At 40.6% G+C, this 18,743-nt stretch overlaps 1 protein-coding gene across 1 annotated transcript in view; it reads left to right on the plus strand.

The window, feature by feature from the left end:
* The window catches only part of LOC145402244 (neuroparsin-A-like), an 18,875-nt gene extending 2,104 nt beyond the window's left edge, over positions 1-16,771 (plus strand). The window contains exons 2-4 of the mRNA XM_080274366.1: positions 2,865-2,975; positions 14,758-14,872; positions 16,597-16,771. Of these exons, the coding sequence (XP_080130492.1) occupies positions 2,881-2,975; positions 14,758-14,872; positions 16,597-16,725 (339 nt within the window). The 5' untranslated portion in view covers positions 2,865-2,880 and the 3' untranslated portion in view covers positions 16,726-16,771. The remainder of the gene's footprint in view (positions 1-2,864; positions 2,976-14,757; positions 14,873-16,596) is intronic.
* The last annotated feature ends 1,972 nt before the right edge of the window (positions 16,772-18,743 follow it).

Here is an 18,743-nt window from a genome sequence, read left to right on the forward strand (position 1 = left end):
TACAGTTTACCACAACTACCAAAATCCACCACAGCTACCACCATCCACCACAGTCCAGACTACCACCATCCGCCACAATCCAGACTACCACCATCCACCACAGCTACCATCTACTACAATCCAGACTACCACCATCCACCACAACTACCACAATCCATATTATAACTACTAGGATCTACCACAACCACCACCATCAGAAAAAACACAACTGACTACCAACATTAAAACTACGACTATCTGCACTACCACCATCCCATCTACCACAACTACCACTATCCAGCAACTACCTTCAACTACGATCATTCCAACCACCACAATCAACCACTACCTACAACTATCACCATCCCAACAACCAACATCCACACCACCACCACTATATCACCAATCAGATCAATGAAATCTACCACCATCCACCACAATCTACCCGCATTCTACCACTATTTTAGACATTACACCTTCTATGGCAACATCACCACCCACAATAATAATAATAATAATAATAATAATAATAATAATAATGGTCTAAGCACAGTATTAGTAGGAGCAGCAGCAATAGCATTACTATTTATTATTATTAGTAATAGTAAAATAACAACAATAATAATAATAATAATAATAATAATAATAATAATAATAATTTCCTTCCATCCTCTTCTGTCTTTCTTTCCTTCATTCTTTCCTCTTCCTTCTGCCTGTGGGTGACTACACTGAGTGACAAGCCGAATGGTTTCCCGTACACCAGGAAACCATTTACTACGCTGGGTGGTAACCATATAACCAAATAATGGCGCCTGGTGGTTTAGTGGGTAATTACGGCACTCCAGTCAGATTGAGCCGGTGAAAGTTTATATCCAAGGAGTGGTTGAGGTTTATTGTTCACGTAATGCCACTCAGGGATGAGTGAGGCTGGTCACTCTCATGTTAAATGTCAGGACAAACTTGCCTATCCCCGGGCTCCTACGCTTCTCATGGGGCAACGTAGGATTGGATGATGAATGAATAATAATAATAATAATAATAACTACTACTACAGTAGTAGTAGTAGCAGCAGCAGCAGCAGTAGTAGTAGTAGCAGCAGCAGTAGAAGAAATAATAATAATAATAATAATAATAATAATAAACAGTCCATCTTAAGTGAAAAAATAATTCTTTAAAAATCAGGGCATCTATCAAAACCAGTAAAAAAAAAATTGTACAGAATTATTCATAACATAAAAAAAAAAAAAGGAAATTATTTGAGAAGAGAAATATAGATGTGTTTGGTAACAACGAGAGAGAGAGAGAGAGAGAGAGAGAGAGAGAGAGAGAGAGAGAGAGAGAGAGAGAGAGAGAGAGAGAGAGAGAGAGATTCATGACGGACAGGCAGACACACACACAAAGCCGCACTTCCTCTATACCACACACACACACACACACACACACACACACACACACACACACACATACAACTCTTCCTCTCTGCACACACACACACACACACACACATACAACTCTTCCTCTCTGCACACACACACACACACACAAACTCTTCCTCTCTGCACACACACACACACACAAACTCTTCCTCTCTGCACACACACACACACACACACACACACACACACACACACACACACACTCATGCAACTCTTCCTCTCTGCACACACACACACTCATGCAACTCTTCCTCTCCGCACATACACATACACACTCATGCAACTCATCCACTCTCTCTCTCTCTCTCTCTCTCACACACACACACACACACACACACACACACACACACACACATGCAGCTGAAACTTCCTATCATCCAAACTTCATTTTCCATAATAATTACGAACTTCATATATAATTATAAAGTTTCATAATTAGAAGAGTAATTATAGAAAGCAATTTAATTAACGTGTATTACAGGTGTTGATTATAGGTAGGTTTGGTTGAGTCTGTGTTAGTGGTAGACTTGTTACCTAGATAGAAAGAGGTCTAGTCTGTGTGTGTGTGTGTGTGTGTGTGTGTGTGTGTGTGTCTGTGTGTGTGTGTGTGTGAGAGAGAGAGAGAGAGAGAGAGAGAGAGAGAGAGAGAGAGAGAGAGAGAGAGAGAGACGAAATTCAGAAAACATGAAAAAGAAAACGGGAGAAAGGTGCGGAAGGAATCATAGCATTGGCGAGAGAGAGAGAGAGAGAGAGAGAGAGAGAGAGAGAGAGGGGGGGGGACTGAAGTAATAAATCTGGGCCACCTCCTCCCCCCATCAGGTGCCCAGCAGATGAAAGCAACTCAGCCGATACACTGTGTTTGCTGCATAGCCCTACACACTCAGCAGCAACAACAACAACAACAAGAACAGTACCTATTACTACGAGTACTACCACTAATACTATACTACTGCTACTTCTGATACTATTCTACTGCAGCTACCACTTTACCAAGACTGATACTATATTACTACTATTACTACTACTAACATTACAACCATTACTGATGCTATACAACTGTAATATACTACTACTACCACTACTGCTACTACAGTTATCAGCATTATTAGATAAAGTTCAGCTTTTATTACTCGGCTCATACAAATATAACTTATTACCAATAATAATAATAGTAATAATAATAATAATAATAATGGAAGAAGAAGAAGAAGAAGAAGCCCAGGCAAAAAGATTGAATCTATTAGCATCATTATTGGAAGTAAAATAAGTATTATAGCAGCAGTAGCAGTAGTAGTAGTAGTAGTAGTAGTAGTAGTAGTAGTAGTAGTATAAAAATAATATAAAGAGGTAAAAATGAGCAATGGCCGAGTTTGTACCCACCAGACCTTCCAATCCAGCAGACGACCTTGCCCGCCACTAACAACCCCCCCCTCCTCTTACCCCTTTCAGCCCAGCCACCACAACTATGGCAATCACCACAACTACCACCATCACCACCACCACCACCTCCACCTCCTCACGTCTCCTCTTCGTCGCCTCCCTCGCCTTCCTCCTGCTTCGGTGAGTTTTGAATGTTTTGTTTACATTTCTGAGGAGATTTCGGTTTCGCCTTTTTTTAAACATTTTTTTTTTTTTTTCTGTTTTGGTCAAATTTTCATAGACCAGACTGACATGAAATTTAAAATAGTTATTGTAGTGAATTTTATATATGCCTAGTGCATTTTGGGGGTCAAATTTTCTGTTCTAGCCAAATTTTTCAAAGCCAGAGTGAGATGATATTAAAACAGGTAGGTTAGGGAAATTTATATATGTCTATTTTTCAGGTTTGGTTCATTTTATCTGTAATTTTCAGGTATCACTAACACGATCCTATCACTGACTAAATTCCTACACTGAACTTATGCTATTTTTCAATGATGTATGGATTATTAGAAAAGCTTAGTATGAGAGAGAGAGAGAGAGAGAGAGAGAGAGAGAGGGGGGGGGATTGCGCTGGTAACGAGTGAACTTATCTGGTAAAAAAATAAATAAATAAATAAATCACTTTAATTTGACCCAAAATTATTACAGAACTCCAATTTTCCTTATTAATCTCCCGTCCTGCATAATTTACTAGATTTTTTTTTTTTTTTTTTTTTTTTTTTGCCTGGGAGTGTGCAGTCGCCTTCAGGAGTGGACAACAGGCGCAGGTGTAGTGGCAGAGGAAGAGGGGTCCATCTATACGACCATTACGCACCATTGCCTCCCGTCTATCTTCATTACCCTTCGTTTCTCACTTTTCCTTTCCATCTGCACTGCCCGTCATCGTTTGTGCCTCTCTACCCATTCACTCCAAGCAATTTTTTTTTTTCTGTCTGCGTCTCGTCTGTTGATTCGGATAATGCCGTTCTTTTTACTTCTTTCCCGCCTGTTGATTCGGATAATGCGGTTCTTTTTAGTTCTTTCTCGCCTGTTGATTCGGATAATGCGGTTCTTTTTAGTTCTTTATCGCCTGTGGATTCGGATAATGTAGTTCTTTTTATTTGTTTCTCACCTGTTGATTCGGATAATGCAGTTCTCTTTATCTGTTTTTCTCCTGTTGATTCGGATAATGCGGTTCTTTTTAGTTCTTTCTCGCCTGTGGATTCGGATAATGCGGTTCTTTTTAGTTCTTTCTCGCCTGTGGATTCGGATAATGCAGTTCTTTTTAATTGCTTTTCCGGATAATGCAGTTCTGTCTTTGCGCAGTTCAGTGACAATTTTCTCAGCTGCGCACTCGTAAGATGTAGTTAACGTTATGAATAATGAGCGGTGTATGCTGTATTTTATTTATTGCTAGATGAAAATTTGAGAATTATTTTAGTGTGAGGCATTACAGTACATGTTACAAAATTAAAAAGAAAAATATCGGACAAGTAAAATATTGTGAACACAGTGTTAGTTATGAGTCATTTACATAAAGATAAATGAATAAATAATTAAAAATGCAAGAATGATATTAAAAGATGTACTGATGGGGGACCTGGTACTACACTGGTTAGCACGTACAGGTCTCTGATGGGAGACCCCGAGATCGATCTTTGACATTCTCGGTACAGTTAGGGACCTGGGTGGAACGCTGACTGTGGTGGGTTGTGCTGTGTGAGATATAAGAAGTTTTGTACCACTTGCTCAGGGTAGTTCTATCTCTCTCAAATTAGGTTAACTGCATTCTCTCTCTCTCTCTCTCTCTCTCTCTCTCTCTCTCTCTCTCTCTCAGATTAGGTTAACTGCATTGTCTCTCTCTTCCTCTCTCTCTCTCTCTCTTTCGGACTAGGCTAACTGCATTCTCTCTCTCGCCACCTGCACAGACGGGAAACAGATGCTTAGGCTGTGTGGGTTTATTTCCTACTTTTTTGCCCACACTCGCATAGCAACTGAGAGAGAGAGAGAGAGAGAGAGAGAGAGAGAGAGAGAGAGAGAGAGAGAGAGAGAGAGAGAGAGAAGCTGGTCTGGCCTGAGGAAATTGGGCTACAAAACAGACTACAATACACAATAATCAGTGTTCCATCCAGGTCCCTAACCGCACAGGAAACGTTACTATAGTGGTTCCTGCAACCCTACAAGTCCGTCTGAACCTTGAACCCCGTGGACTGCAGGTTGAAAATGCCCTTATCTTGCAGTCCACTATCCTCCTTTTGCAGCATAGGGAGTTCAAGGACGCTTGTGTAATTAGGCACTGGAGACGCCAAGCTTCACTAGTGCCACCACCCGAAGGCGTCCATAAACAGATATACGATAGACATATAGATAGATAGATGAATATATGTAACATACGAAAGAACGCCAAGAAGAATGAGCCAAGTATGTCGCTAAGGAAGAGGCGTTAAGTCCCCCACTCCATTGAAAATAGTGCCTATTATCTCACTGGCGGAGTGACACCAAAAACAAAGTTCTTTCGCGGCTATCGCTTGCGCGGCATTTTCGTCTTTTGGAGGCTTATTTCACGTAACTCATTGGCGGAACAAGACAATACTACTGTTCTGCATCCTTCTCACAATTCTTCGTGACTAGCATCGTATTCCAGCGCCGATTTATAGTTATTACACAAAGGAACAAGAGCATAGAACCGCTGGATTCTTGGGGCGGACCGCATAACACCTCGGCGGAGCGACACGAAAACTAGTTCCCTGCGCGTTATGTAAAGTCATGGCTCTGGGCACGCAAGCCGAATTAGCGCAGATTAAGATGCACGACGGGTGGCTCATTTTTTTTTCTTTTTTCTTTTTAAGAACCGGTTTTTATCTGTACACAGCATTAAGGCGTAGAAAACGATGCAATGTGTTGTAGCACAGCGTTTGTCAGCAACGTGTTCGTGTTCTGGAGACATGAGCAACGTACAGTCTGGCTAAACCTAGGCAGAATGGAGAATAAAAATTTGACTAGTAACCAAGGAGACTCATTCCTATCACTTCAGCAATTTCTATCAGGTCTAATCTTCATATTATCAGAATGGAAGCAGATCTGACTAGCAACCAAGGAGACTCATTCCTATCACTTCAGCAATTTCCATCAGGTCTAATCTTCCTACTGCCAGAATGGAAACAGATCTGACTAGTGATCAAGGAGACTCATTCCTATCACTTCAGCGATTACTCAGGTCAAATCTTCCACTAGTCACTCTAGGATATTTGTGGCTAGTAACCAAGGAGACTCAATCCTACTATTTAATCAGTTTCAATCGTCAAATATTCCTTTAGTTCAGTTTTTTCTTTTTCGCCTGGTAAACATCCATGACCCCTCTTCAGATGACCAGGTGTAATAAGATTGGAGGATAAATTTGACTAGTAACCAAGGAGACTCACGCAACGACGACTTATATCATTCAAGTTGTGGGAGTGGTTCAGAGAGAGAGAGAGAGAGAGAGAGAGAGAGAGAGAGAGAGATTAGTTACCATACCCAGTCCTGAACAAATTACATAAATAAATAAAATAATAAAAAGTTCCATTCTCTTGCCGGTCAGCTTCTGGGACAAAGTCTGTTATCCCCTTGCCCTTGTTCCCTCTGCGGTATAATTAGGGACCTGCATGGAAATTAGACGGTTGCTTCTATTTTAGGGGAATTTTTGGACTTAGCAAGAAACTGGTTGGTGGTGGTGGTGGCAGGGGTGGTAGTAGTAGTAGTAGTAGTAGTAGTAGTAGAAGAATTAGCAGTAGTAGTGGTGGTAGTAGTAGTAGTAGTAGCAGCAGTAGTATAGTAGTCGAGGAATAGTAGTAGTAGTAGTAGTGGAAGAATTAGCAGTAGTAGTAGCAGTAGTGGAAGAATTAGTAGTTAGTAGTGGCAGTAGTAATAGTAGCAGAGCGGCAGCAGCAGCAGAAGAATAAGAAGAATTAATACCCCCGGCCGGCTGCATTAGTGCCACCACGTGAAGGCGTCCCTCCCTCACCTCCTAATCCCGCTTTGAGATCACTGGGTTAGGGTGAAGCCTAGTTCTTAATTCTACTTTCTAAATCCACACATGTGATTCTTAACCCCCCCCCTCTCTCTCTCTCTCTCTCTCTCATCCAATGTTGGGCCTGATCACCAACTCGCAATTAGTTAAAATATTGTTTTTTGCTGTTTATAATTTTCTTAATGAGAGAGAGAGAGAGAGAGAGAGAGAGAGAGAGAGAGAGAGAGAGAGAGAGAGAGAGAGAGAGAGAAACAGGTAAACAGATACTGTAGATAAAGATAGATAAACAGATCAGGGGAGAGACAGAGGTGATAAGTATAAGAGACAGACAAACAGACATACAGAGCGAAATAGCACTCAAGAAACAGAGCCAATGAAAACCAGAGGGGAGAGAAAAAAGAGACTAACTAGGAGAGTAACGAAAACCAAAGGGGAGAGACTAACTAGGAGAGTAATGAAAACCAAAGGGGAGATAGAGACTAACTAGGAGAGTAATGAAAACCAAAGGGGAGATAGAGACTAACTAGGAGAGTAATGAAAACCAAAGGGGAGAGACTAACTAGGAGAGTGAGAGGTAATCCCCGACTCACGCGATGGTAGCAACAAGAGGGCCAATCCGCGGTCAATGAAGGCTAAGTGGACGGCAGACCACTGGGTGCAGGATTTACAAACAGGCTTAACTGGATTGTTCTTAAATGTGTGTGTGTGTGTGTGTGTGTGTGTGTGTGTGTGTGTGTGTGTGTGTGTATGGTGATGTATGTGAATGGTGGGATTTGTGTGTGAATGTGTATGTGTATGTATGTGCATGGTGGGATGTATGTATACGTATGTGTATGATGATGTTTATGTACGCATGTATGGTGATGTATGGGTGTACTGTATGTGTATGGTGGGATATGTGTGTGTGTATGTTTATGGTGATGTATGTGTATGGTGATGAATGTGTATGGTGGGATGTTTGCATGTGTATGGTGGGATGTATGTATGTGTATATGTATGTATGTATGCATGTGTATGGTACGATGTGTGTACGTAGGTGTATGTATGTGAATGGTGGGATGTATGTATGTATATATGTACTTATAAAGCATTCATTTATCTATATATTTACAAAGAAGCTCAGTCAATCCTTAAATATCCTTACAAAGCAATTTTTTTTTTTCCTTTCATTATGTACTTTCATCAAAATCCTTCATCATTCTTACTGCATTATTTTTCATGCTATTTTATTTTATTATTATTATTATTATTATTTTTTTTTTTTGGGGGGGGAGTGTTCAGTATTTGTATTATATGTGAAAAATGAAAAAAAAGACTCGTATTTGTATGCAATTTACGTTCATGGAAAAACTGTGTATACTTAGCCCAACACACACACACACACACACACACACAGACCATCACCCTATCTCTCTCTTCTCTCTCTCTCTCTCTCTCTCACACACACACACACACACACACACACACGCACGCACACACACACCCAAGGACGCTCATGAGGTATTTTTAGAGCCCGGAGAGTTCACACGCACGGCAGGATGTCTCCCTGGCGCTTCGGGAAGGTTCGTTACGCCTTCTCCTTGGCGATTTAGTTTGCTTTTTACATCTTAATAATCGTGTTTTTGATTAGTGGTGGAAACTTTTCGTATTATAGATAGATAGATAGACAGACAGATAGATAGATAGATAGATGGACAGATAGATGGATGGAGACACTGATCTAGATGAAATGATAGACAGATAGATAGACAGACAAAATTACTGGGGTGAAAGAAGAGAGAGAGAGATAGACGTTTAGGTGAGGCTGAACTATGCTGAGAGAGAGAGAGAGAGAGAGAGAGAGAGAGAGAGAGAGAGAGAGAGAGAGAATTACCCTGCTCAAGTAATAGCACACAACTCCCTGGTCATTTTCTACGCAGTTGGTGTGTGTGTGTGTGTGTGTGTGTGTGTGTGTGTGTGTGTGTGTGTGTGTGTGTGTGTGTGCGTGTGTTTAGGGCAGGCAGTGCAGATAGATCTAGATGATGATGATGATGATGATGATGATAGAGAGAGAGAGAGAGAAAGAGAGAGAGAGAGAGAGAAACAGGTAGATAGATCCACTGATAGATAAATAAATGGTTAGCAATAGTTAGAGGACGAGAAAGAACTAATAAAGATAAAGAAGAAAAATGTAGATATAAAAAAGCTAACTTTAGGAGAAACAAGACAATAACCAAGGAGACGGTGAGCGAGAGAGGGGGGGGGAGGGGAAGGCCAAGGGAACTCGCAAGGCCGCCTGACAGAGAGAGAGAGAGAGAGAGAGTGTCTATCATGCACATGCAACCTAATACCCTTTTGCAACGTGGCGACTAGAAGCGTGATAGATAGATAGATAGATAGATAAATAGTTAGGTAGACAGATAGGAAAATAGATTGATAGATAGATAGGAAAATAGATTGATAGATAGATAGACAGATAGATAGACTGCAATATCATAAACACCTGAACAGAAAAATGTCACGGAAACAAAGGAAGCGTCATATTCTCTCTCTCTCTCTCTCCAATGCTGAGGTGTAACAAGGGATTAACACTAGAATTCGATGCCAGTCACGAAGAAGTGCTATGGAAGGGATGGAGAGCCACAACTTTGGGTTATTTTGACATTAAGTTATATAAGCAGCCAAAGGACCAAAAATAAATAAATAAATAAATAAAAATGAATAAATAAATATAAATCAATCAATCAATAAAAATATACATAAATAAATAAAATAAATAAATTAAATAAAAATAAATAAGTAAATAAATAAAATAAATAAATAAATAAATAAATGAATGAAAATAAATGAATAAATAAATAAAAATAAATACATAAATAAATAAAAATAAATAAATAAAATAAAATAAATAAATAAAAACAAAATAAATACTGTAAATAAAAATAAAAAATAAATAAATAAAAAATAAAGTAAATAAATAAACATCTATCTATCTATCTATCTATCTATAGCCCGACGCCCTAATCCCGCAAAGGGTGGCCGCAGACAAAAACGCCTCCAAGTCGCTCTGTCACCCACCATTTGACTACCCTCCCCCCCCTACTCACCCCTCCCTCCCTCATATACCTCTCAACTCCATCCCTCCACCTCGTCCTCGGTCTACCCCTCCCTCTCCCTCCCTCAACCTCACCTACATACACCCTCTTAGTCAGTCTTTCATTTTCCATTCTTTCCACATATAATTGAGAGTATCCAATCACCTCCCCCCCCCTCAAAAAAAAATGCGCTATGGCTCTTGGATACGCCCCGCAACAGTTAAATGCAGATCAAGGTCCCTAACTGCACTGCCGGGTGATGAGGAACAGGGGGGAAACAGACATATTCCACGAGTCTGACCGGCTGAATGTGATTTTGAATAATTACGCATTCTACTTCATTACTTATCATCATCATCAATCATCATCATCAATTATCATCATCATCAAACTACTCTTTTCCTGCCATCTGTTTTATCATCATTATCATCATCCTCATCCTCATCATCACTATCATCATCATCATCATCGAATAACTCTGCTCTTTCCCCCCTGTTTCATCATCATCACCATCATCATTATCATCATCATCATTACAGTATCGCTCACTGTCATCATCATCACCGATCATCATTAAACGACTCTGCTCCTTCCATCTGTTTCATCATCATCATCACCATCATCATCACTATCATCAATATTATCATCACCATCAAAACACCGAGCATTCCACATCATCATCATCAATATTATCATCATCATCAAAAGACACCAGGCTTTCCACATCATCATCATCATCACCAATACTATCATCACCAGCAAAACACCGAGCTCTCCACACCATCATCATCATCATCATCAATACTGTATTATCATCATCATCATCAGAAGTCACCGAGCATTCCACATCATCATCATCATCACCAATACTATCATCACCAGCAAAATACCGAGCTCTCCACATCATCATCATCATCATCATCAATACTGTATTATCATCATCATCATCATCAAAAGTCACCGAGCATTCCACATCATCATCAATATTATCATCATCAAAACACCGAGCTTTCCACACCATCATCATCATCATCATCATCATCATCCCAACCTCTTCGCTCCAGCTAAGAATGGAGTGAATGTTTCCTATTTTATAACTCAAAACACAGGCCTTTATTAGAGGGTCAGGCCTAAGTATTAACATTATTTAACTTTACTTATATATTAACTCCACTTATTTTTATTTATCTCTATTTTTTGGGGAAAAAAAAATTGTCTGGCGCTAATCAGAAGAAAAAAATAATAATAATAAAACGTTCTGCAGAGAGAGAGAGAGAGAGAGAGAGAGAGACTATGGCGCCAGTACAGATGATGCGGGCTCCAGACCTCCTCTTATTATCCCATTGACAACCTCCCCCCACCCCACCCCCTACCCCCCCAACCCCCACCTCCCCATCCCTCCTCCCCACCCCCCATACCGCATCCCAGCCACGCACTCACATCGCAACACCCATTTTCTATAACGCACCCAACTCACATTTTCTATCTCTTTCCGTTTTCTGTCGCTATCATTTTCGCTCATTCTATACCGTGCAAACTCACTCCTATCTCTACATACGTTTTCTATACCTTACGTTTTCAGTATGTTTGTCTATCTATCCATCCATCTATCCTGTCTATCTGTCTATCTACATTTAATAAGTTTTCTATTAAATTGCTGTTACATCTATCAGACCCAATATACATTTTCTATATCCCACAATTTTCTGTATGTTCGACTATATCATTTTTATACGTTTTTTATCAGCCAATTTCTGTATACACCTACCACTCATTTTCTGTATCTGTTTTCTATACGGTGCGGGACGCCTTCACGCTGTGGCACCAATATCAACGAGCGGTGAAGCTGCCTGGTTATAAAAACGTCCCTCAACCCCCCTCCCTATCCCCCAAAAGGAGCATGGTGGACTGCACAAGAAGGGGATAGGGAAGTAGTTGAGGGACGTTTGTATTAACTAGGCAGTGGAGCCGCCTGGTTATATTGATGCCACCACATGAAGGCGGCCCTCTCTTGTACCTTATTAAACGTGAACCATCATTACATCATAAGGGTAATTACAGCAGACTTTTATAATAATAATAATAATAATAATAATAATAATAATAGCAGTAGTAATAGCAGTAAAGTAATGCCGGTGTACCTGGCCAATCAGACCCATCAACCACTGGGAAGAAATCATCCATTTAGGCTACTCCCGTGCAGTGAAATGATGTGTGCGGGGAAGAGACAAGTGGTAGTATACACCTTTCATAATAATAATAATAATAATACAGCATGGAATTATATCAAATGAAAAATGATGCAAGGGAGACACTGATATCGCTGACTGAACACTAAAAACACTAACCGAACACCGATAACACTAACCGAACACTGATAACACTAACCGAAAACTGATTACCACTAACTGAACACCAATAACACTAACCGAACACCGATTACCACTAACCGAACACCGATTACCACTAACCAAACACTGATAACACTAACCGAACACCGATTACCACTAACCGAACACCGATGCCACTAACCGGACACCAATATCACTAACAACGCTTCTCTCAACGCGCGTGAACAAAGAGGAGCAACAGTTGGACTTTTCTCAACCATTTTCTCTTCGCTTGTCAGTCGTCCTGCCTCACAAACTTCCCCCACCAGCACAGGTCTTGATAGGGCTGCTGGTCTTCCACTTCCTCCAGTTGTCTTCCCCTCTTTATCATTGCGTTATTTATAGTTTTCCATCCAGTTCTAGGTCTTCAAGGCTGCCTAATACCCTCTGGCGTCCAATCACTGTACCTCCTTGGGTTGCGTCATTCTCCCATTTTCTTTACGCGCCCAAACCATAGCAGTTCTCCCTCTTACGTGTTCAATCCATTGCAGTTACCCCCCTTACGTGCCCAAACCATTGTAGTTACCCCTTTACGTGCCCAAACCATCGGAGTTACCCTGTCACGTGCCCGAACCATCCCAGTTACTCCCCTCACGTGCCCAAACCATCCCAGTTACCCCCCTCACGTGCCCAAACCATCCCAGTTACCCCCCTCACGTGCCCAAACCATCGCAGTTACACCCCTCACGTGCCCAAACCATCCCAGTTACCCCCCTCACGTGCCCAAACCATCGCAGTAACCCCCCTCTCCTCATTTTTAAACCCTGTCCAATTTCTCTATACAGCACATGACGGCGGTCGTGGAGTTATGTAAGAGCTATTAAGGGTAGGGGACCAAAATAACCAGTAGTGCCCTCAAGAACGGTAATTTGATATGGAGAGAGGCGGCATGTTGACAATGGTGTGTGTGTGTGTGTGTGTGTGTGAGAGAGAGAGAGAGAGAGAGAGAGAGAGAGAGAGAGAGAGAGAGAGAGAGAGAGAGAGAGAGAGAGAGAGAGAGAGAGAGAGAGAAATTAACAAGTGGGCAGCGAAAAAAGGAGGAATTAACAGTACTGGACACACACCCTGAAGTACAAAGAAACAAGACTTAATGAAGACGGCGCCAGTACCGAGGTCATTCAGTACATGTATTCCTGTTGCCGACCCCCATAGCTTCCTTGTTGCTATTTTGGTCTATTATTATCTATTATTATTTCCTGTTTGTATTTTCCGTGTTATATTTTCCTATTATTGTTTTCTACTGTGTTTATTTTTTCAACTTTTTTCTTCTCTTGTTTTCTGTTTTTTCAACTTATATATATTTTTTTTTAACTTATTTTCTATTGTTTTCTATTTTTTCTGCTTTTATTTTCTATTGTTTTCTATTTTTTCTACTTTTATTTTCTATTGTTTTCTATTTTTTCTACTTTTATTTTCTATTGTTTTCTATTTTTTCTACTTTTATTTTCTATTGTTTTCTATTTTTTCTACTTTTCTATTGTTTTCTACTTTTATTTTCTATTGTTTTCTATTTTTTCTACTTTTATTTTTTTTGTTGTTTTCTATTTTTTTCTTTACTTTTCTATTTTGTCTATTTTATCAACTTAATTTCTATTCTTTTCCATTTTTTCAACTTATATTTTCTATTATTTTCTACTTTTAATTTTTGTCTGTTTTTATTTCTTGTTATTATTCTGCTTTATTTTGTTATTTTATATTTTTCTCATTTTTACCTTACGTTATTTTCTATTACTTTCACTTTAATTTTCAGACGTTTTTTCATTTATTGTTTTTTTTTATTTCTACTTTTTTATTATTTTCTATTATTCTCACTTTTATTACCCGTACATTTCTCCTTTTCTTTCACTTTTATTTTTGGCTATATTTTTACTCTCATATTTATCATTCTCTATCCTTTATTTTTTATTTTCTTTCTTGCAACATCTCTCGTCCTAATGGGGTTCAGACCACACCCAACCCCTCCAGTGAGAGAGAGAGAGAGAGAGAGTCATAGAAGCCCGAGTGTTAACGTGCATGTCTTAAATTCATTCTGGCTCCATCTCGTTATTTGCCTCCATCTCCGCCCACCGTGCGTTTTGACAGCTGTGTAACTCTCTCTCTCATCTGCGACCTACCTCAACCTCTTTTTCTCCCGCGTTTTCTTTCTCCACACACCGCATTCTCCCGCTCCATCCCTAACCTATCCTATCCTCTTTGTCTCTCTCTCTTACTATTGATTCTCTACCTCACTACGTCACTTCCCTGTCTCTGTCATCATCTCTCACTTACCCCATCCTCTTTTGCTATCTCTCATCAACTATATAATCAACCAGGTTCCTCTCTCTCTCTCTCTCTCTCTCTCTCTCTCTCTCTCACCACACATTATTTCCATCTTAACGTACGGCATTCTTCCTTATCTCGCTCACCTCCTCCTCCTCCTCCATCTCTTCGCTATAATCCACCTCATCCTCGGTCTTCCTCTCCCCTAGGCCTGTGTGTGGAGTGCCAGCCTGCCCCCAGACCAATGAGGTAGCCCCCCCAGACCTCTCCCAGTGCAAGTACGGAGTGGTCCTCGGTCTGTGCAACATTGCAGAGTGTGCCAAGGTGGGTTGCAGTTAAGATTCATATGTACCTCTATAAAGTTTAGTGTTTTATTTACTTATACTCTGTCTGTCTGTCAGTCTCTGTCTCTGTCTCTCTCTCTCTCTCTCAGCCAACTTGACCTTTCTTCCCAAGGCTCGTGTGGTACTTAGCAGTTAATAATAATAATAATAATAATAATAACTTGAAAACGGAAATTACCATTAGCAATTTCACCACACGTCAAGATATCGCCGGACCTGGTGATTTCAACGCCCTTCATATAGTGAGCATTTCGAAGTAAAGGGCTGGTGTAGTAGGGACCCGCTAGAAGAATGTCAAACACGTTGGGCGAAGGTGAAAGCAACAAAATCCTCGCAGAGCAAAAATGTCGGAACCCAAACTACTTTCCATTGACCTCCGGGCGATCTCAGAAAACTACTGGCTCAAATAGGCCCATAGTCATTTCATATCTGCTCCTCAACCTTGGCTATGTCCCTCAAATATTTCAAGTTTGTACCTTTAGCAGTTTGTGAGAATCAGCGAATAGACTATTTTTATGGGTTTAGGTTAAGTAGGCAAGTATGTGAGAGTGACTATGCCTAGTGATAAGAATGGGCCAGGGTAGGGCAGGGCAGGGAGGATTAGGTTAGGGTACGGTAGGGTAGGGTAGGTTAAAAATAGGTTAAGAGAGTGGGTATGCCTAGTGATGAGAAAGGGGTAGGGCAGTGCAGGGGTAGGGCAGGGTAGGGTAGGGCAGTGCAGGGGTAGGGCAGGGTAGGGTAGGGCAGTGCAGGGGTAGGGTAGGACAGGGTAGGGCAGGGCAGTGTAGGGTTAGGGTAGGTTAGGTTAAGCTGGAATGAGGTTAAGTTGGGTAAAGTGGTAAGTTAGAAGGGTGAGTGTGCAGTTTGTGTGTGTGTGTGTGTGTGTGTGTGTGTGTGTGTGTGTGTGTGTGTGTGTGTGTGCACTTCCTGGCTCTTATGTGGTGATTGTGGTAGGGATCTAGGTCGCAAAGCTGCAATAGCCTACCTCCCTTTCGCCCTCCCCCTTTAAAATTTCATCGGTTTAATTGACGTAAGTTTAACCGTTTAAATGACTCACAATTCAGTTTTTTATACATAAACTTTTTAATGCAGAAATGAAAGAAAAAACAAGGAACGAAAGAAAAGAGTCGTAGGATGGAAGTCTGCAAAAAAAGTTGATCTAAAAAAAAAAAAAAAAATCAAAACTCAATATTAGAGCCAAATTCAAGATCCGTTCGCTTCAGGATCACACGACACGTTCCATTTAAAGAGTGGAGGTCATAGGCAGAGGGAAATACAGAATGAGGAAGATAGATTCAGAGTTGGCCTGCTGTATACACGAAGGACTGAGAGTATTGGTTAGTTCTGCTTTAGATTTAGACAAAAGAGGAGAAAAAGTTCGCTACTAGACGGGTGCTACATGCCCGCTTTTAGGAGGAAGGATGCAGGGAGACAGTTTAGGATAATGGCCATTTAAATAGTGTTTGAGTGTATCACCTCTAACGGGTTTTCTTCTACCAACGTATTATCTCTCCAACATTTAACGGGTTTTCTCTCCACCACCCTATTTTCTCTCCAACATCAACTGTATTTCCTCCACCAACGTATTTTTTTCTCCAACATCTAACAGTTTTTTCCTCCAACAACTAACGGTTTTCCCTCTACCAACGCATTTTATCTCCGACAGTGTCTTTTCTCTCCACTAACGGTTTTCCTCTCCACCAGGGCCCAGGAGAGACATGCGGAGGAAGGTGGGAGGAGAATGGCGTTTGCGGACTGGGCTTGTACTGCGTGTGCGGCTACTGCGCAGGCTGCACCTACAAACTCGAGTGCGCAGACGGACGCTTTTGCTAATTACAAAGAACTGGGTGCGCAACGACTTTGTTTCTGCGCACTAGGGAGGTGATTGATGACGTATGGTTTTGATAACTACAAAGGTAGAATGCCCAATAACTCGCTACGCTTTGGGAATGATTACAATGCGCAGTTTGTTATTGTGTGCAGAAGGAACTGAAAGGTTTGCTATACTGCTACATGAACAGGATTTGTAAACTGTGCGCAAAATTTACTACGCAGGGGAGTTGATTACAATGTGCAGTTTATCACAGTGCGCACCCAGATGACTTTGATAGATAGCAATCATGAACAGGATTTGTACACTACCTAATAATTTACTGCGCAATGAGTAGGATTGTAAACTTAGTGCGCAGAAACTTAGTGCACATAACTTCGCAATAACTTACTGCGCCAACATAGCATTAAAAAAACATAAATTAAATAATGGCTTTTGAACCGTGCAATAATTTACTGCGCCCCTTGGTATGAACATAATTTCGCACTGCGCGTAAGTTACTGCGCCAATAAGAGTAATCTGTGCACAATAACTTACTGCGCAGAGAACAGGAGTGTAAACTGCGCATAACACTGAGGCGTTGGCAATTTATTAAGCTAATGGGCAGGAAGTTGTGCGCACTAAGTAATGAGATTGGAAGGCAGCAAATTCTGAATGCGCAGTTTGTCGGCGCTGTGGGTTTTATTTCCAGTGTGCTAATGATGAGGAGACGACTTAAAACGGAGTGCAATAGCTTAGCCTAACTGCGCATTGGGTTAGTGAATGAACGGTGTGTTTGTGTCAGAATGGATGCATAAAGAAGGATGTATTTTTTCACGAGTGCGCAACAGCCACCTGCGCACCAGAGCTGAAGGAAGTATGCGCAAATCATGGTTCTCTGGTGCGCGAGTGGTTAAGCTATCCGCGAGAATGTAATCTGAATGCGTGCGCAGAAAGCTTTATGCGCACTTGAGGATTTATTTGAATGGATTACCTCTGTTCTCAAGAGCGCACATAGCTTACTGCGCACTGAAGAAATGTAATGGAATGCACAGCTGTTCTGTGCAAATAGATTTGGTTAGAAAAAATGGCTGATATTGCAATGTGCTCAATCACGTAACTGCACATACAGAAACAACAAAAAATGAATGTGCAGTGGGGAAATGAGAACAATATAAGCCTAAAAGGAAAATAAATGCGCATTAGAATTTTAGAAACTGTAAATTGCGCACAGCTGTTGTGGGATTAAAATGCACAAATTATTAATCACGTGCACAAACTTGTATATTTAATGCACCCAGATCAATACAGACTACAGTGTCAACAAAAAACCTTCAAGGGTGCACTGACTAGAATGCACAGTTGCCTTCAAAAGTTCCTTCCTCCTCCACCTTTTTGTAGCTCGTAACATGATTATTAATTTTGGTAATGATAACATTTCGCTGAATTCACTGTTTAAGTAACTAAACACATTACAGCGACTACATGTAACTACTATACTAATCTGTTGTTAAGGGTTATAGAAGGTTACAAAGAGGACCAGAACTTTTGCAATCAACTTTACATAATTCTGAAGCTGAGCAGATTTTGACGGTGCAGTGTCATCAACTTACAGTACGCTGTATTTCAGAGTCCTTAAACAACTATCGAAAAGAGTTGACACATCTGACGAAAAGAGTTGACACGTGTCGAAAAGAGTTGACACATCAATTGAAAAGCTGACATATCACCATCCACAAAACAACGCACGAGTATATTATACAGTACGCATAAAGTACTGAGAATGATCACAAAAGCTTCAGAAAACTCATGAATACACTTCTGAATGCCAGAAAGTAGTTCAAAAATTTAATACATATGAACCATGTAAACAAGGGACCAAATATTTGAAAGCCCATGTAACAAGACTAAAAGAAAATGCGACAGAAGTACAAGACGTTTAAAAAAACATCGTCCATTTTATACAAATTGTAATGCTTTAAAACAGCGCGTTATGAAATTGGGTAACTTTCAAACAAGATACTTGAACTGGAATGCACAG

This window comes from Coenobita brevimanus, chromosome 57 (assembly GCF_032717465.1).
Source record: "Coenobita brevimanus isolate Jiangsu-jjx chromosome 57, ASM3271746v2, whole genome shotgun sequence".
Taxonomy (NCBI): domain Eukaryota; kingdom Metazoa; phylum Arthropoda; class Malacostraca; order Decapoda; family Coenobitidae; genus Coenobita; species Coenobita brevimanus.